The sequence below is a fragment of the Monodelphis domestica genome, chromosome 5 (genome assembly GCF_027887165.1).
Source record: "Monodelphis domestica isolate mMonDom1 chromosome 5, mMonDom1.pri, whole genome shotgun sequence".
Classification (NCBI taxonomy): Eukaryota; Metazoa; Chordata; class Mammalia; order Didelphimorphia; family Didelphidae; genus Monodelphis; species Monodelphis domestica.
In genome coordinates this window covers 79,838,904-79,858,910 of record NC_077231.1, presented here as the reverse complement: position 1 = coordinate 79,858,910, position 20,007 = coordinate 79,838,904, and the positions used below count along the sequence as shown (strand labels likewise).

The following is a 20,007-nucleotide window of genomic DNA, read 5'->3' as shown; positions in this document are numbered from 1 at the left end:
CCCCATCAAAATAGAATTCTAATTCTTTTCTTCTTATATTATGGCAACTTCCTGTAGTCTTGGCTACAAATGGCTAAGTGAAATATTACTGCATTCTGTCCTACATACTTGTGGGATAGAAATTACTTTAAACTGGACCTATACAAGGTCTATTTTGAGTTTTTCTTATGTTTTTGATTATTTTTTTCTATTTTTTTGATAATTGACACATACAACCCCATACCTGAACATTGCATTCTGAGCTTAACTTGATATTTTTTTTTAATACTTACTTCAGGGGGGATTGTATTTTAATTTAAAATCTAAGAATTTTTGAATTTTTTTTGTTTGAGATTTTATTTTTATAAAAATCCAAGACTTTTGTTTAAGATTTTACTTTTATAAAAAATTCAAAGATTTTGATTTTGTTCAAGAAAAGATCTTCAAGAAAGAAGCTTGAAACTTTTATATCCAGAGAATGAACTGTTGCAGAAAGATGCCAAAAACCTACACTTCATCAAGAAGATCAAGAATGAACTTTGGATGTGATTGATTGGACTGAACTTTTGATTGAACATTTATTGTAACATTTATGCCAAAAGGGACTGCCCCTAATTTGGCTTTCTGTCAATGCGCCTAGCAAACATTGGTTTTGCTTTCTTTTCTTTTCTATTTCCTCTCTCACTATTCTAATTTCTCCTAGAAAATTGAATATTGTGTATATCTTTAGTTAGAAGTGAATTTAGAACTACAAAATGATTATGTTAAATGATCAATGGGGAGACTAGTCTCCCAATGATCATCAGGGGGGATTGTAAACCTCAAATTTCCTTAGACTTATAAATGTTGGAAATTTCACCATTGGATATTTCATACTTGGAAAATTTCTTACTGATAGTCTATTGGAATGGGAACTCCATTGGCATGGGAGGTTCCTTCTCTTCCCTTCTTAAGATTACTTTAGGACAGAAAACCTTTTGCTGAACAATGGAAAGGACTTTGACCTATGCTTAAGCATAGAACAGGAATTTCTTTGAGTCTTGATTGATTTTAGAATTGATACAATGGAGATACTTGGAATAAATCTCCACCCTATTCAGTCCTAATAGGATTGAGTAAGGGCTGCAGCCTAGATCAAAATTTAATTATTCCAATCTCTACCATACTCAAGTTAACAGGATTTAGAAAGGGCTGTAACAAAAGAGTAAAGATTTAATCATTTGAAAAATATGACCTTCAACAGACATGTGCAAAAGCCAGAAACCGATGGGCGGTCCTGGGTTAAGCGAGAGCCTCCATTGACAGGGAAATTGATGAAGAGTGATTGGTAGATGTGAGGACTGAGGGGAGGCAACTTGGATGGTTTCCTTAAAGATAGGAGGGTCTGGAGACTCGAGGAGGAGGATTGAGTTTTTTGGTCGGTGGTTCCTGGGCTCTGAGGAAGCTTGCTCTGAAGGAAGCTGAAGGTGGGGGCCTCTGAGACTGTTTCTCCATTTTGGACACGTGAGTGAAAGGGACTGATCTCTTTTCTTTGCCCCAGCTATCTAAGGGCTTGGGCCTTTTGGCCCAGCCTAAACAGAAGGGGTATTTAAGCCCTATTCCCTTCTCTCCCCTTTTCTCTCTCTATATATATCTCTAATTCCTTTCTTGCTCCTATTGTAATTAAACTCCAAAAAAGGCTGACGGCTGACTTGAGTTTTTCATTTAGGAATTACATAGCTGATTCCTTGGCGACCTTAAATTAATATATATCAGTCTTTTAAAGTGATTCCCTTGTAACAATATTCATATAAATTATGGATAATGTCAATTTGTGGTTCTCCAAGTTTCTGTTTGACACCATCATTTTAGACACTTCTCTAAGATTCTACATTTTAGAAAAGGTAGAAACCAGCATTAGAAGAATAGTAGTACAAACATATACACACATATTTATAGATATTATATGCATATATACACATGCATAATACATACATATACACATATATACAAACATATGCATATATATAATCTGTATAAACCTTAAAACATGATCTAAATGACAGCCGTATTGTCTATCTATATATCATATCTATCAACAGTCTCAGTTCAGTCTCATAATAATCCCATGAAATAGATAGCATTGATCTCTTTATTTAACAGACTACTGACTTCCAGAATCAGACATGGAGCTTGAAAGGTATCACAAGTGAGACCTGGACAAAGGTTTTCCTGAGCCCAAGGCCAACCCCCATCCCCTAGACCAGTGATAGTGAACCTATGGCACTGGTGCCAGATTTGGCACATAGAGTGCTCTCTGTGTGCACTCAGCCACCTCCATCCCCCAGAGTACATTACTAGAAAGGCAGAGGGACTTGAGCAGAGCTGCTCCTCTCTCCCTCTCCACCATCCCTGATGATATTTTTTTATATCTCCCACCCCTCTGCCCAGCAGCCCAATGGGAGCGCTTCTTCCCTCCCCTGTCCGAAGTAAGGGGGTGACTCACGTGAGAGTGTAGTTTGGGCACTCAGTCTCTAAAAGGTTCACCATCACTGCACTAGATCATACTGCTTCTTAGAGTATACATGTAAAATACACTGAATACAATAGCACCATGTTTTAAATCTATTTTTCTGTATACATGTGTATATCTTTGTATGTATATGTATACACACTAATATGGACAAAATAAATCCAAGGTCATTTCCAAGGGGGAGACCAGCTGCTGGAGGAGGAACAAGCTTCATGGGACTAGAGCTGAATCTTTAAGGACACTAAGAATTTTAAGAGGTAGAGAGGAGGAAGAAGAATGTTCCAGACTAGCTAAGTCAGGAGACAAGAGGAGGTAGAAAATTATGGGAGAAGAACAAAAGAGCAGGTTTGTCTGGATACTAGGAAGTCCTCTATAATAAAATGGGAAAGGTGGGTTGGAGAGACACACATTGGGTTGGGGGAGAAAGAAGAGAGAGAATCACAGACAGAGAGGCACAGACACAGACAAAAAAATACAAAGAGAAAGACACACATGGGTAGCTGGGAGACAGAGGAGAGAGACAGAGCCAGAGACACAAAGAAATACAAAGACAGAGGCACATGGAGGAAGGAGAAAGCAGAGAGAAACAAAAACACAGAGACAGACAGAATCCCAGACACAGATAGATAGATAGAGATAATGAGAAAATACCCCAAGATAGACTAAGAGGTCCCTCTAAGCTGCTCTCCAAGACCATCCTCTAAAATTGGAGAGTTGAGTTTAGTGTTGGTCATTTGAATCCTTCCTCCAGTACATGCTGGAGGCCTGCCAGTGTTGGATTGGGGCTCCCCCTACAACTACGAAACTCAATTTCCTCTTTCCATTGCCTTAATTGTCAGGAAGGAAGTTTTTCCTTTTATAGAAGCTAAATCTTCCCTCTACAACCTAATCTACTGATTCTAGGTTCACCCTCTGGAGACAAGCAGAACAAATTCAGCCCTTTGTCAAGAGAGACTGTGTGATAGCGTGGATGATGGACTGGGTTCAAATCCTGCCTTAGAATTTTAGAAGGGTTGTGACCTGAGACAACATTGCTTCACTTTTTTGAAGGGCCAATTTCTTTTCCTGTAAAATGAGGAAAATAATAGCATCTCCCTATTAGAGTGGTGGCAAGTGATGAGAATAGCCAGGGGTCACAAACCTGAACCTCTCAGAGGCCAGGCTGTCAAGCCTGAGTCTCTCAACTTTGGAGGGAGGGAAAGGGGGATTTAGACAGACAGGGACTTTCTTGGAGGTTCCCTGACTTTGGGGGGGCGGGGAGGGAACTACCATTTCATGGTTAACTCAGGAAGGACCCAACATTGAAAAATCTGCCAGTGATTTGTTTTTTCATTACACTGATGACTAGGAAATGGACCTTTTTTGTTGTTTCTAATCCATCACTGAATTGTCAAGACAGGCATCAGCATGTTAGTATGGAAAGAGCCCTAGATGCAAAGTCAGAGGAGCTGGGTTTCATTCCAGATGCTGATATTTACTACCTTTGTGGACTTGGATTTTCATTTCCTCATCTTAAAAATGGACCAGTTTGGGGTGAGGGGTGGAATGAACCAGATGGGTGTATTAGAGGGTTGGTTTGGGTGTTATGGAGAAAGAGCTGATGTTTTATGCCAGAAGGCAGAAGCAGGGTGAGATGGATTATTCCCCCCTTCAGTCTTCTTCAAATATGTCTCCTCACTAACCCTACCTTTACTTCCCTCTAATAACTGATCTTAGAGATGAACCTCTTCCCTTGGGGAAAGAGAGAGAAATCGGCTCTCTCCTTCTTCCACAGTAATTATTCCCTTCACTCACAAGGAAAATCAATTTAGGATAAATGACAACTCTTTATTCTAACAATAATGATCAGGGGTAAAACAGGAAGATGTCTGAAGGGTAGGGATCTAGAGGAAAGAGGGGAAAGGAAGTCCCTGTCTGTCTAAATCCCCCTTTCCCTCCCTCCAAAGTTGAGAGACTTAGGCTTGACCTAAGTCTGGCCTCTGAGAGGTTCAGGTTTGTGACCCCTGGTCTTTGTCACAGCAGAGCCAATGCCCAGACCCAGGGTGTCACAGGAGCTGTGTGATATCTTGTTAGGCTGTTTCTTATTCTTTTCAGATTTCTGCCACACTTCTTGGTATCTTTGGATATTGAGGGGGGATGGTGGTTCAAGTTCAAGGAGGGATTTAGTCTAGTGCTCAGGATCCAGTCTCAAGATAGAGAGAGAGACCAACTGCCTCTCCCCTGGAATCTCCTCTTCCCTCAAGATTCCAAGCCTTCTCAATCATCCCCCACTGTGGATGGAAACCTTTGCATTTCTTCCAGTCTCTGTCATTCAAAGTCCCTGGATTATTCCTCTTTCACATGGGGCAGCTTGATGGCTCAGTAGACAGAGCACAGAGCCTGGAGATGGGAGGTCCTGGGATCAAATCTGAATTCAGATACTTCCTAGCTGTGCAACCCTGGGCAAGTCACTTAACCCTCATTGTCAAGCCCATACTACTTGGAATTGATACTCAGTACGAAGTACTGAGTATCAATTCTGAGACAGAATGTAAGGGTTAAATAAAATGAATCCAATGGCATCTGAAATTCCTCTTCGCTCTAAATCTATGATTAATTAATGAACTGGAGGAATTCCATGTGAACTGGAACAACCTCCAGGAAGTGATGCAGAGTGAAAGGAGCAGAACCAGGAGAATGTTATACACAGAGACTGATACACTGTGGCACAATCAAATGTAATGGACTTTTCTACTAGCAGCAATGCAATGATCCAGGACAATTCTGAGGGATTTATGAGAAAGAATGCTATCCACAGCCAGAGGAAGAACTGTGGAAATAGAAATGCAGAAGAAAAACAACTGCTTGATCACATGGGTCAATGGGGATATGATTGGGATGTAGACTCTAAACGATCACCCTGGTGCAAATATCAATAATATGGAAATAGAACTTGATAAATGATACATGTAAAACCCAGTGGGATTGCTTATTGGCTATGGGAGGGAGGTGGTATAGGATTTAAATTAATTTCCAATACTTCAAGTATTATTTTTATAAAGTGTATTATCTGACAAAATAGAACCATATGACTAAGTTTTCTACCTGCTCAAAAATCCCCGCTTTACCAAAGCCAAGACAGGAAGGAAAGCTGGAGACACAGAACTCCACCAAATTTATGTCCTATCTACATCAGCACATAGTGACAAGAAGTGAGTGGAATGCTGGGAATCATAGTTTTGCTGGGGATCATAGTTTTTAGGGTAACAGATTTTAATTACACGGTGGGAAGAGGGGAGGGAAAGAACACGATCATGTAACCGTGGAAGAATATTCTAAATTAATTAACTAAATAAAAATTAAAATAATAAAATAAAAATAAATCTATAATTAATATTTCTTCGACAAACCAGTCCAACCTTAAAGTCCATCTCGTTGTTGTATAAATTTATCAGGATCCTCCTCATTATTAAGTTTTTGAGAATTGAAAGGGGAGAAATGACATGTAAGTTTATTTAAAGAAGGTAATAAGTTTAGGGGCAGCTAAGTGGCTCAGTGGATAGAGAGCCAAGCCCAGAGATGGGAGGTCCTGGGTTCAAGTTTGGCTTCAGACACTTGATTCTAAGATGAAAGATAAGAGTGGTTTTTTTTAAAGGTAATAAGTTTATTAAACACTTGGATGAATACAGGTATACTGTATATATATAACTACAACTCATATTACCACTTAATCTAAAAATAGTGCTGATTAATTTAACTTGGATTGCTACTGACCTCAAGCTAAATATATTTCACTTCTCTTAAAAGGAGGTGCAGACTCCAAAAAGTCCATACAAGAATTTATTCGTGATCAGAGAGAAAGGTTTATGCTGGAGGTAATAAATGAAATGTATTTTTTCTGTAAGCTTAGAGTAGAGCTCTTTAACAGCATTACTAATGGGTATTTTCAAAGCATTTTGCTTTGAATGAATTGTAGTGACTTTGCTCAATAGCTAACATTTATAGAATGTTTCCCATGTGGCAGGCGCCCTGCTCTGCAACTCACATGTTAGTTCTTTCATATCAAATGTGGCAGCTGGATAACTGAGCCATGGAGTAATTGCAAAGAGGCTAAGCAAACTTAGCAACAAAACAACCCCAGTCATTTTATTCAATGACTCCATAGAATAGATAAGCAGATACAACTTCTGTTGACTGAATAATAATACATAGAGAGTTCCCCAACGCTTTTTGAATGCAGATAGATATTAACATGCTCAAGTACAATATTATTTTTAAACCCTCTGAAGGGGCAGTGAGGTGGCTCAGTGACTAGAAAGCCAGACCTGAAGATGGAAGGTCCTGGGTTCAAATTTTTTAAAATTCTAATTAAAAAAATCACAATACAATGGGATTATACAATATATAGTCATTTAATTTGTGAAATTATGGTTGCAAATTCAGTGCATACTTTTTTTTTAAACCCTCACCTTCCATCTTAGAGTCAATACTGTGAATTGGTTCCAAGGCAGAAAAGTGGTAAGGGCTGGGCAACTGGGATTAAGTAACTTCCTCAGGGTCACACAACTAAGAAATATCTGAGGCCATATTTGAACCTAGGACTTCCTATCTCTGGGTTTGGCTCTCCATCCACTGAAACACCTAGTTGCCCCCATTATAACATATTTTTTAAATTATACTTTTATTAAAATTTTATATATATTTATTTTTTATATTTTTATTATAAATATATATAAATATATTTCAAAATAAATATATAATGTTAATTAAACTTTAATATTATATATTAAATTTTAATTTATTTTATAGAATATCTATTTTCATAAATTAATGTCATTTTATATATGCTTTTATATTATATAATACAATTTTAAATTTAAAAATATATGTATATATAAATATAGATCATTTATCATTACATAATATTAAAGTATATAATATAATTTAAAATTTAAAATGTATATGTATATATAAATCGAGATTATTTCATTTTAATTTTTATATTTTGTAATTATAATTTTTTAATGCCATAGAATTCCTATCCAGAGCTCCTAGAAATACAGGTGGGCTGTAGCAATGAAGAAAAAAGACGTCCCAACCACAAGCTGCATTTTTCCTCCAAGTAGCCCACTCTAATTCTGCTGAAAACCTCCCAGCCAAAATTGGATTGAAGCAATGCTACCTCTCTCCACCCTTCTCCACTCCTATCCTTGAGGCAACTAGGTGGTACAGTCTATAGACTGCTGCACTAGGAGTCACGAAAGCCTGAGTTCAAATGCTGCCTCTCAGTTACTTCTTAGCTGTTTGACACTCCTGTCATTTGCCCACTCTTAGCTTCAGTTTCCTCATCTGGAAAATGGAGATGATAATAGCAGCTAGCTAACAGGGTTATTGTGAGGATCAAATGAGCTAATGTATGTAAAGGTTTTTTCAAACTTAAAAGAATGGTTATTATTATAATTATTATAGGATTGAAGCCTATTCAGAAGAGAAATAGATTCCTCTGACGCTGGTAGCTTTTATGGCTACAAGCAAGGTAGTTTACTTATGTTGCCTTTCATATCAGAAAATGGAAATGTTGGTGCCAAAGTCCCTGGTAGTAACTGTAATAAGAGAGAGAATACTCCGGAGTATGAACTTTAGGAAATGTAGAGCTGGCATTAACATATAACTTGGCGCTGAACAGGGCAGCTAGCTGGCACAAAACATAGAGCACTGGATGGGAATCAGGAAGGTCTGAGTTCAAATGTGACCTCAGATACTAGCAGGATGACCCTGGGCAAGTCACTTAACCCTGTTTGCCTTAGAATCTTTGCCAAGATAACCCCAAATAGGGTCACAAAGAGTTGGGCAGGACTGAAATGATTCAACAGCAACAACATAGTACTTTATGATTGACCACAAATTCTGTGGGCGAGAGAAAAATTGTCCTGCCTCTGCCTTGGATGATGACCCTCTGCTTTCTGCCCTGTGGAAATGGCATAAAAAAAGACTTATTAGCTTCTGTTCATACATAGGTCACTTAAGTATTCTACTTTTCTGCACATTTGTAAAGCTGTTGATACATTCTTATGAGAGAGCCAAGCAAAACTGAAACCATTGAAATTCATCTATTTCACAGAATCCTAAAACCACGTGGTTGTCTTGACGAAGGTAAACCTTGAAGGGCTGTATAGAAGTGTCTTTATAATGACATGAGCATTAGGACTCTAAGATCCTCAGATCTTACTCTTGTGCTTTACAGATGAAGATACCGAGGCTCCACGAAATTAAGGGATTTGCCCTAAGATCCCATTTCCCAGTGTTCTGAGTTTCTGGAAGCTCTTTTTTGGTTGGTTGGCTGGTTTTCCATTTTAGTGTCTAACAGTGGAAGGATGAAATGTATTCATGAAATAAATTTGTTCAGCATTTACCTGGAATGATGCCATCAGTATCTTCTGTATTTTTGTCTTTGTAGTACACATTAGCCACCAAAAGGAAGACAATAATGCAGCTTCAGAGAAGTATGGAGATGAAGGAACAGCAACTCCTTAATGCAGAAAAAAAGCTTCAAGAAGATGCCTACGCTTTTGAAGAATTTCTCCGAGAAAATGACCAGAAATCAGTAGATGCTTTGAAAATGTTAGCATCTTTTCTATTGTTAAATTGTCACTTTAAAACAAGTTCTCTTGCAAAGAATGGCTTCCTATTTTGTTTGCTTAAACACCAATGCAAAACAACTTTTTTAATTGTCTTTTAGAGCAGCACAGGAAACCATAAGCAAACTCCAAATGGCTGCAGAGTTAAAGAAGGCCAACGTGGAAATCCATTTGGTAAAAAGGTGAGGGTGCCATGAAGCCTGTCTGTTCATTTCCTAGTTCCAGTTAAGATGGAAGATCCTTGGGGTCAGAGGTGGTTTTCCACTTTGTCTTTGTATCCCCAATGCTTAGTCTTAATCCATCTTGCAAAGAGGAGCATCTTAATAGTTTTGGTTGAATTGAATAGGTTCCCTTGCTAGGAAGGTAGGAACTTTGTCTTCTCCAAATGTGTCATCTCTCCTAACACCCAAAGCATCGCCTTGCATCTGTACAGAGTAGAATGTTTGTTGTCACTATGATTGTAGTAGACATGGTTATGAATCTAGGATGTTTTCTGTGACTTTAATGTCACATGCAGCCATCTAAAAGTAAATCAAGGGGGCAGCTGGGTAGCTCAGTGAATTGAGAGCCAGACCTAGAGAATTCAAATCTGGCCTCAGACACTTCCTAGCTGTGTGACCCTGGGCAAGTCACTTAACCCCCATTGCCTAGCCCTTACCACTCTTCTGCCTCAGAACCAGTACACGGTATAGATTCTAAAGTGGAAGGTGAGGGTTTAAAAAAAATTTTAAGTGATTCAACATTTAGTAATGTCTGAAAATACAACTAGGTTTCCCTGTGACAAAATTGTGATAAGAACAGTTGGGCTTAGTCATTAGGGTCACAGTCCATTCTCATTTCTGTCTTAATTGAGATGCTTTTCCCTGGATATTTCATCAAGCCTAAGCCCCCAGCCAGAGATAGCACTTCTGGCAAAATATCTCAATATTAGATCTATTTCTTTCTTATCACTAGTAATGTTTCCTACCCACCTACCTACAACTTAGTGTTACCCTCCTATTTGCTTCCTCTTACATTTTTTTTTGCAAGAGGCATCATTTTATTGCAGAAGAAAAAAAATTTCTATATCATTCATACTACATGAATGTAGTATGTTTCGAATATACATGTCTTTTGAATTCCATTTCCTCTCACTAGTAAAATCAGGTGTTTGTCCCAGGCCTCTTTTTGACTTAAAAAAAGAAATTACCCTTTAACTTCAGCTAATTCCTGATTAAAAACCTGTATCCCCTCTCCCTTCAAAACACATTGGTTTGCCACAATGCAAGCAGACACCATAGAACTGAGGTTCAGTCTCTCCAAGATCTTCTGGGTTTGCCATGGTAAAGCAAGACAGTATTGACACTCAAAGAGTATGTTCTCCTGGGCAATACCATATGAATGCAGAAATAAGTAAATACATAACATATACAAAATTATCCAAGGAAATTTGGAGGGAGAGAGAGAAGAGAGGGGGGAAAGAGAGGAGAGAGAGAGAGAGAGAGAGAGAGAGAGAGAGAAACACTAATAACTGGGGTATGGAGAGAGAGTACCAAGAAAGAATGAAGGGCATCTGAGCTTTGCTTTTAAGAAGTGAAGACTCTAAAAGTGGATGTAATCTAAAAGACATAGATAGGAACATAGATTTTTTTTTAATGGTTTCAATCTCCTAAGGAAAACTCTTTTAAAAACTATGCATTTGTCTTCAGATGTATAATCAACATATTGCTTGCTTTCTCAAGGAGTAAGAGAGGAGAGAATTGGAACTCAAATTTTTAAAAAATGAATTTTTAAAAAAATTAAACATAATTGGGAAATATTTAACAAAAGAAATTAAAATATATTTTAAAAAAATAAGGAAAAAATGCACTACTCAGAAGATCTGTCACTTGTAGTAATTTTAAAGGGGTGATGTGGTGATCAGGATTGTTCAATAACTCTTATTTTATTCCTCATCCTACTACTAAGTTATTGCCCAGGTATTTTTATCATGGAAATAGCATCCAAGGATGTGTAATTCTCTTTATCTTTTTGCTAATTCAGAGCCCCTAGTCAGAGATAGCACTTCTGGCAAAATATCTCAGTGTTAGATCTATTTCTTTCTCATCCCTGGTAATGTCTCCTACCTTCCTACCTAACAATCTAATGTTTCCTTCCTAGGAGCTGCCTCCAACTGTATTTTTGAAAACTTTATTTAATTAATTTAGAATATTTTCCATGGTTACATGATTCATGTTCTTTCTCTGCCATTCTCCCACCCCCTCCCATAGCCGACATACAGTTTCTCTGGGTTTTACATGTGTCATTGATCCAGATCCATTTCTATACCATTAATATTCACACTTGCGTGATCATTTAGAGTCTATATCACCAATCATATCCTCATGAACCCATGTGATCAAGCAGTTGTTTTTCTTCTGTGTTTCTGTTCCCACAATTCTTTCTCTAGATGTGCATAGTGTTCTTTCTCATAAGTCCCTCAGAATTGTCCTGGATCATTGCATTGCTGCTAGTAGAGAAGTCCATTACATTCAATTGTGCCACAGTGTATCAGTCTCTGTGTACAATGTTCTCCTGGTTCTGCTCCTCTCACTCTGCATCACTTCCTGGAGGTTGTTCCAGTCTCCATGGAATTCCTCCACTTTATTGTTCCTTTTAGCACAATAGTATTCCATCACCACCATATACCACAATTTGTTCAGCCATTCCCCAATTGAAGGGCATCCCCTCATTTTCCAATTTTTGGCCACCACAAAGAGTGCAGCTATGAATATTCTTGTACAAGTCTTTTTCCTTATTATCTCTTTGGGGTACAAACCCAGCAGTGCTATGGCCTCCAATTGTATTTTTAGTAAATATAAATCTCCACAAGTGAAGGCTGATACTTAGCATCCTTTTAATATACAAAAGAATATTAAAAACAAAGAAAGGTTAATAAACTTTCTTTTCCCATCTGTACCATACTCAGAGGAAAGAGCTTCAGACTCCCATAAAGAGAAGACAAATGCTATTATTATCCTCTTTTTTTTTTTTTTTTACAAATGAGGAAATGGAGGCAAACAGACCAAGTTACTTGCCCAGGATTACACACCTAGTAGGTCACTAGCCAAACTTGAACAGGGGTTTCCTTACTCCAGGCCCAGCCCTCTATCCCAGATGGCCATCTAGCTGCTCAAAACTGCTTGAAGGCAATGATGATTTTGGTTTGTTTATTTCTGTCTAGGTAAAGGCAATACCTAATAGGACCCGTCACACCAGTGGTTGTTTTTTGGTTTGGGGTTTTTTTTTGGACCCATCTTTGGTTTTCGTCAATTGTAATCCTTACTTAGTGGAGCTGTGGTAGTTACTCCCTTACTTGTGATAGTTAGGTAATAAGTGATTATCTCTGCCCTAGTGAGTGAATGCAGGAGAGATGACTGGGTGGACAATGTCTGCCAGGGTCTCTCCCTCAGCGCCACCAGGCTTGGGACAAGAGGGTAGTTCTCTGAAGGGAACCGGCCAGCGATGGTGGCCAAGGGGGAGGGGTCTCCCCTATTGATAGATGGTAAGGATATCCGGAAGTAAATGAGCACGGATCTCCCCAGGACAAAAACCTCCCCTCTGATTCACTGCCACAGCAGGTGGGCAGACCAGAGTATGGCCAATCAGCTGCCTCTAGATTCCTGCTGCCTCTATGTCCCCCCGGAATAAGATCTTTCCAATATCTGACTGTGAATTGAAATGAGGATTTCATGATAACAAGGTATCAGGAGGTAGGGGCCAGGTAGAGGAGTGAGAGGTGCCCCTAAATTCCTACCTCCGAGGTCCAAATTACCAAACCAGAGATTCTCCCAATTCTTAAACTAACTATGGTAGCAGGGTATGGCCGGGATTGGACTGAGGCCATCTGAGTCCTTGACCCCTCATGTCCAAAGGGATCACATTATTTTCCCCTCCTATATGACTGACAAGGACTGACAGGCAACACCAGGGCTCAAGATGTAGTCTTCCAGGGTAATTAATCCTTTGGGATGGCTTTCGGTTGGTCTCCAGCAGTCCAGAGAGTCCACCTCTCTCCCCTGCTGTCCCCAACCAAAAGCCCCTCCACTTTCTGGGTCCTTTCCCAGGCTGCCTCGCTTCAGCTCCAAAGGACTGCTCCAGTCACTCACCCCTTCAGCTCTTCCACTCTCACAATTTCCAGTTTTCTTATTGTGTGACTTTCCAAAAGTCACCTTAAAAAACAAACCAAAAACAAACCCAACAACAGCTAACCTAACTAATGTTTCACCCCCCCAAAAAAATAATACAATTTCTTAACTTTCCCTTCTACTCTATTTCTAGCTAAATAACTCATTCTAGAGAGGTTGAGGAAAATTTGGGTAGGGGAAGAGTTTTCCAGTTCATAACCATGTTGCAATTGCAATGCAAGTCTTCAACACAATGCTTGGGTAGTAACAACGCCTACGTTTCAATTTAAACTAATACTACCATTTTCCTACTCCTAGGTTTTCCAAACACCTATTTTCCTATCACCATAGTATCTTATTACTAGACTTACTCTATGCTCATTACCTATCTTGTTAATGCAACTTAATTCTTTACTTAAATATAGCAATCTATCGATACTTAAGCTTTTCCTAAGCTAACTAGCTTGTTACTGTAACTTCCCTAAATCCCTCTTCTGTGCTCTCCCTGTTTTATGTTCTAGTCTAGTATTATGTATACTACGGTTTGAATATGCTGCATTCTGTACATCTCTGTAGTGTCTCATATCTAGCTCCACAGTTCCTTTTAACTGTTCATCTATTCATCATTTTACAACAGGTACATACATATATACAATTTTATATACATAGCCCTTGCATTTGGCCTTAGTCAAATAGAAAACTCTGTTCATCTTTTTATTTGCCTAAGACCTTATGGGACTTACTATTTACATATTTTAATATTTACATGTATACATATTTGCACATTTGCAAATTTGGGCACTCATTTATTTACACGAAGCCCTTGCTCTACATCAGTTTTGTGTTGTTTGTGTTCTTTTTATGTTGTGATGGATGCATATGCTTGCCAGTGTTGCGCGTAGTCCTTTGTCTACATTTTGACTGAAGAGGTCAGCTTCTTTCTTGTTCATTATGTACTGTGTTGGATGCATTTCCCTAAAGTGTGAAGTTCATTGTGTTTTTGTGTTCTCAGCATGCCATTTTACATATTGTTCTCCTTCTGTGTCTTCATAAGCTGTCCATATAGCTTGCACAGTTCTCTTTTGAATTGTAGTCGTTTCTCTTCTTCCTTTTTCTTTTTGATTTTCTTCTTCTTTACTTCCTCTGTGGTTGTCTTACATCTTGTCTGTCGTCTTACATTTTGTTGGTTGGGATTTCTCTCCTCTCTCCCCTCCTGCTCTGGAATCTTTTGTGTGTTTTTAATCTTGTGTGTGTAAAGTGTTTCAATGTGTAGCAGTTATTTTCAGTTCTCAGCACTTTCTGTTTCTCCCCTATCTTGGCTTTCTTCTGGGTGTTCTGTACTAGTCATGGATTTCTGTGGCTCTATGTTGGAAACGTGAAACCAAGGATCCTTCCCTATTACTTACTGCACTTGGAGTAGTACAGAGAACCTCATGTGGTCCAGTCCATTTTTCATCTGTTACACATTTTCTATTAAAGTTCTCAATGTATACTGTGTCTCCTGGTAGTATGTTGTGTAATGAGAAATCTAAGGGTACTCTCTTTTGCATGAACCCCATCTTGTGCAGATCTAATAATCTATTCTGTATTATTTGCATATATTTGTGCAATTGACAGTCCCCTCCTATCATTGATATATATTCCGGCTTGCAAGCTCTCCCTTGCCAAATTGCATGGCCATATAGCATTTCATATGGAGAGATATGTAAATCTCCACTTGGTTTAGTTCTTAAGTGAAACAGCACCAATGGCAAAACATCTGTCCATTTTAAGTGTGTTTCTGTACAGAGTTTGCCTACCAGTATCTTAACTTCTTTGTTTAACCATTCTACTTACCCTGCACTAGCTGGATGGTATACTGTGTGACAGTTTTCTTCTATTCCCAAATTTTTATACAGTTCCTGAAAGGTATTATGTGTGAAGTGAGTTCCCCTGTCTCAGTAAATTTTGCTTGGTGTTCCAAATCTGGGAATGATTTCTTTTAACAGGATCTTTATCACAAATGCTGCATTGTTCTTTGTGGCAAGGAAAACTTCTGGGCATCTTGCTAATTGGTCTATTATCACAAGGCCATATCTAAACCCTTTATCTTTTGGCATACTGATATAGTCAATTTTCAAGCATTCAAATGGAATATAAGCCAAAGGATGACCTCCTAGTCCTTTGCTTCTAAAAGCTCCCTGATTGAACTGCATACAAACTTTGCATTTTGTGCACACTCTTATAGCATAAGAGGAAATTCTGGGTGAGGTCCAAAAACATCAGACCAAATCAATCACCACTTGGGTGCCATAATGTCCCTTTGCATGTATGGCATTACACACATGATGGAATAAAGATCTAGGCAAGATGGGTTTGCCTAGTTCTGAAAACCATATGCCTCTTATCTGTTTTGATCCTAGATTTTCCTTCCATGACTGAATTTCCCGTTTATTGTAGGCTTGAATTAGATTGTCCTCTTCAACTAGTGAGAAATTCAGAACATGGTTTGGTCCAAATTTTGCTCCATATTTGACTGTTATGTCTCGTCTGTGGTTCCCTAGGGATATTATCTTTCCCAAACATGTGACTATGGCAATAATCACTTTCACTTCTTTGGGTAGTTGTGCAGCTTCAAGAAGTTGCATAATGATATTGCCATAAGCGATCTCTTTACTGGCAGATGTTACAAATCCTCTATGCTTCCAAATTTGACCTGTTGCACGCACAATTGTAAACCCATACTTTGTCTGTGAAAATATTGATTCTTTTGTCTTTGCCAATTTGGAGTGCCTTTGTGAAGGCTAATAATTCTGCACCTTGAGTTCTAATTTGGTTTGATAAGGATGCATACCATAATGTTTCTGTTTGTGTTACAACAGATGCCCCTGTGAATCTTTCCCCATTCTGCATGTAAGAACCATCAGTAAAAACTTCCATTTCTGTGTTAAAGGGGGTATCTTTCAAATCTTCTCTTGTCTTTTGCACTAGATCTATTGTGTCCTGACAGTTGTGTAATGGTTCTCCCTCCATTGGCAGATTTGGAACTAAGGTAGCTGGGTTTAAGGCATTGCAATGTTTCAAGATGATATTTTCATTGCTGAGTAACACAATTTCAAATTGAGAAAGTCTAAGTAACATAAATGCTTATTGCTTTTCTTCAATATGCTTTCAATTTGGTGTGATGAGTAAGCATTCAGTTTGCATCCTAATACTAAATTAGTTGATTTCTGAACCATTAACACTACAACTGCAATGGCGCACAGGCAGGCACTATGTAACCTGGGATCCATTGTCTACAGAACCCTGTCACTACTAGGAATGATATTAGTTGTTTCTTTGATTTTGGCATACTCAAGTTCTGTATATCTGCTACCCCTTCCCTGGGAATTTTTCTTGTGCCTTTTTCTAAGATGAACCCTAGGTATTCCACCCTTGGCTTGACCCATTATAACTTAGATTTGTACACCTTGTGCCCTTTCTTATGCAGTTCTTAGAGAAGAATTTTACTTTCTTTCAGGCAAACTTTTGATGTTGGGGATGCAAGAAGTATGTCATCCATGTAATGAATCAATTTACTGCACTTGAATTTTGTTTCTAGGTCTCTTTTTAGCGTTTGACAAAATAGGGAACCTGAGTCACAATATCCCAGTAATAATCACTTCCATGTTATCTGGGCTCCTTCCCAGGTGAAATCAAAGATTTTTTGGCTTTCTTTTGCTGTGGGTATTGTAAAATACATTTTACACAGATCAAAGATGGTGAACCAATTAGCTATGCTTGGGATTTTGGCAATAATGCTACTTGGGCTTGGTATTATGGTATGTGACTTTCTTTTACAAAGTTGTTTACTGCCCTTAGATCTTGGATGAATCTCCACTATACTTTCCTTTGTATATCTAATTTTGATTTCTTTATAGGTATTATTGAGGTAGTGTAATCTGAAATTGTTGGTATAAGTATCTTTTGTTCTAATAAGTTCTGGATAATTGGGGTTATTCTCTCTGGCTTCTTTGCTTAGCTTGTATTGTGGTATTCTTGGTGGAGATCCCTCTTTGACTTCTATCTTAACAGGAGTTACTGATTTTAAAATCCCTACATTAGTAGAATGTTTTGAGAACTGACCTCGTAGCCCCCATGTCAATGAATGCACGGTAAATTTCATTCCGCACTTTAATCCTGACTTGGGACTCTATATTGTCATTGCTTTTGAAGCACTTGGTGATTCTATCTCTATCTTCCCTATGTCCTATTCATGTTGTAAATTAGCCACAGTTTGTTCTGAATCTTGGTCTTCTGTTTGTATTTGTGTTTCCTTTTGTATTGGGTTTGCACACCCTGAGATGTTGTTTGATGTTGCATTGATGTTACTTTGATTGCTTTCTTCTTCTAGTATCCCTACGCTGCCACAGTTTGTTTCATTGTTCCTGAGAGATGTTATTTCAGGAGGAGTCCTAGTATCTTCTTTTGGTTTTCTTGTTGACCCTTGGAAAGCTAATGAGTTTTCTGCTTCCTTGTACATGCTTTGTTGACTATTTCAAAGGTAGATACAGAGGATGTGTATATTTGAGGAACTTGCATGTGTGTGTCTGTATTGTAATGAGAGATGTTGGAAATATGTTGGTGATTATACACTCCATTCCGATGAGGTGGTAACATGACAAATGATATGGGTGAAGGATTTAAGGGAATTTGTGGTTCTTGGGTAAACATGCTGTTTGCTTTATTTATAGGCACCAGAGATTCTGTAGTATTGAACTCTGTATGTTTCTCTGTTGTATTTCCTATGTTCCCCATTTCCCAGTTATTCCTTTTGAATACTTTTTTCAGGATGTTTTTCAGGTTATGGTTTTGCTCTTCTGTAAAATCATTTTGACTTTGTTCTGGGAATTTTTGCAAGATTGTGTCTGTAACTGCTAGCCCTTTGCATCCTCTGGTTTCTATGGCACTGTTTACTAACACATTCATTATGTTTGTTTTAAGATGTTTTGTAATTTTTTTTTTTACTATCTTGCTGCCTCAATTCAGCTCCAATGGTCTGCTCCTGCCACTCACCCGGTTCTCTCAACATTCCATTCCCTTCAGCTCTTCCTCTCTCACACAATATAGGGACCCTCTTCCCACCCCACAAGGAACTTCCCCTACCAATGCCAGTTGGCCCTTTCTCTTTAATTTAGGTCTTTGAGAGTTACTTTGGATATTGACAAATTAATCAGCTTTCCCAAGTAAAGAGTATGTCAGAGGTAGGACTTGAACTCAGGTCTTTCTTTGAAGGTCAGCTCTTTCTCTTCTATACCAATAGCTTCTCACCTCACACATAGCGGGCAAATAATATCTGCCTATTGAGTTGTATTTAAATGAATGGGTAATTTTTCTTTCTTAAGCAGACTTATATAACTCACATAGCCACATGTGGATGACTAAGAAAATGTAATTTTTCTTTTTTAAAACCTTTACCTTATGTCTTGGAATTAATACTGGGTATCAATTCCAAAGCAGAAGAGTGGGAAGGGCTAGGCAATGGGGATTAAGTGACTTGCCCAGGGTCACACACTTAGGAAGTATCTGAGGCTAGATTTCAACCCAGGACTGGCTCTCAATCCACTGAGCTACCCACCTGCCCCTGAAAATGTAATTTTTCAAAGTGAATTCTTTTTATTATATTCATCTGCTATCTCGTGGTTAATTGTTAACCTTTTCTGTGTTTCTTTTGATTAGTGAAATTATAAAAAGTGAATTCCTCCTCAGGGAGTACTTGAAATATGGATACTTTTTATTGAAATTATCTCCTAAGTCCTGGCAAGAGGAGCAAGCAGCAAAAAGAGAGAATTTAAAAGCTAAAGAAATTGTCCCTACCCTTCCAAAACTGGTCTCAAGTAAGTCTTCTTGATTCTTCATTTAAGTTTAAGTATCCGAACCACTTTAGTATTTTTTAAAGTAACATCAATAATTTTATCAGTATCAATTATCAATCACTTTAACTCATTTATGCATAGAAGCATGTTTGGAAATTGTTCTCCCATTAACTGCATCATGGGTTTAATTATTATCTCTATGCCAATAAGCCCAAGATCTGTATGGGCGGACCTGGTCTCCTTCATGAGCTCTAGTCCCACATTACTCATTGTCTATTGGACATTTTCAAATAGATGTCCTCTAGGTATACCCCTGTGTATTGGGGCAGCTCAAACCACTGAGAGTCATTGTTATATAAATGAACAAAACTGACAGATAGCAGTTTCTTTATTTATTTTGATTGTCTGGACTTAAGAAAATGTTAACAATGCTTTAAACAATCCAGCTTTACTATATTCCTATTCACTCACTAACTCTACCTACTCGATAAGTTGGCTTTCTTACTCCAAACAAACTACCTTTTATTTACTTCATATATATTCTATAGGTACATATTGTCTTCTCTATTAATCTCGTTGAAGGCAAAACAAGTTTCCTTTCTGTCGTTCTGTCTCCATTACCTAGTATAGTCCCTGGTATACAGAATTTTTGAAATAAATTCTTTATATATAAATGTTCATATATTGTTATGTAAAAATATTAATATTCTACTGTGTGGGAGGCACAAATCTGCCAGATGCCATTTTTATTAATTTAACATTCTAAATTCAAGCATTGTTCTGCTTAAGAGAGAGAAATGTAGAGTTCCTTATTCTTTGGCTATCTAACATAGACATTGTGAAGTTATAGATACCAGAGTCTTGCACAAGGAAATTTCACAGTATGATAAAACATAAAACAGCTCAAACTAAGGTAAAAG

The 20,007-nt window shown here is 38.1% G+C and overlaps 1 protein-coding gene across 5 annotated transcripts in view; it reads left to right on the top strand.

Annotated features, from left to right (window-relative positions):
- Positions 1-20,007, top strand: part of CCDC38 (coiled-coil domain containing 38) — a 73,163-nt gene that overhangs the window by 25,746 nt on the left and 27,410 nt on the right. For all 5 annotated transcript variants that reach the window (XM_056798667.1, XM_056798668.1, XM_007503237.3 and 2 more), the window contains 4 exons: positions 6,278-6,345; positions 8,928-9,091; positions 9,210-9,290; positions 18,951-19,108. In XM_056798667.1, coding sequence (XP_056654645.1) covers positions 6,278-6,345; positions 8,928-9,091; positions 9,210-9,290; positions 18,951-19,108 — 471 coding nt within the window. The remainder of the gene's footprint in view (positions 1-6,277; positions 6,346-8,927; positions 9,092-9,209; positions 9,291-18,950; positions 19,109-20,007) is intronic.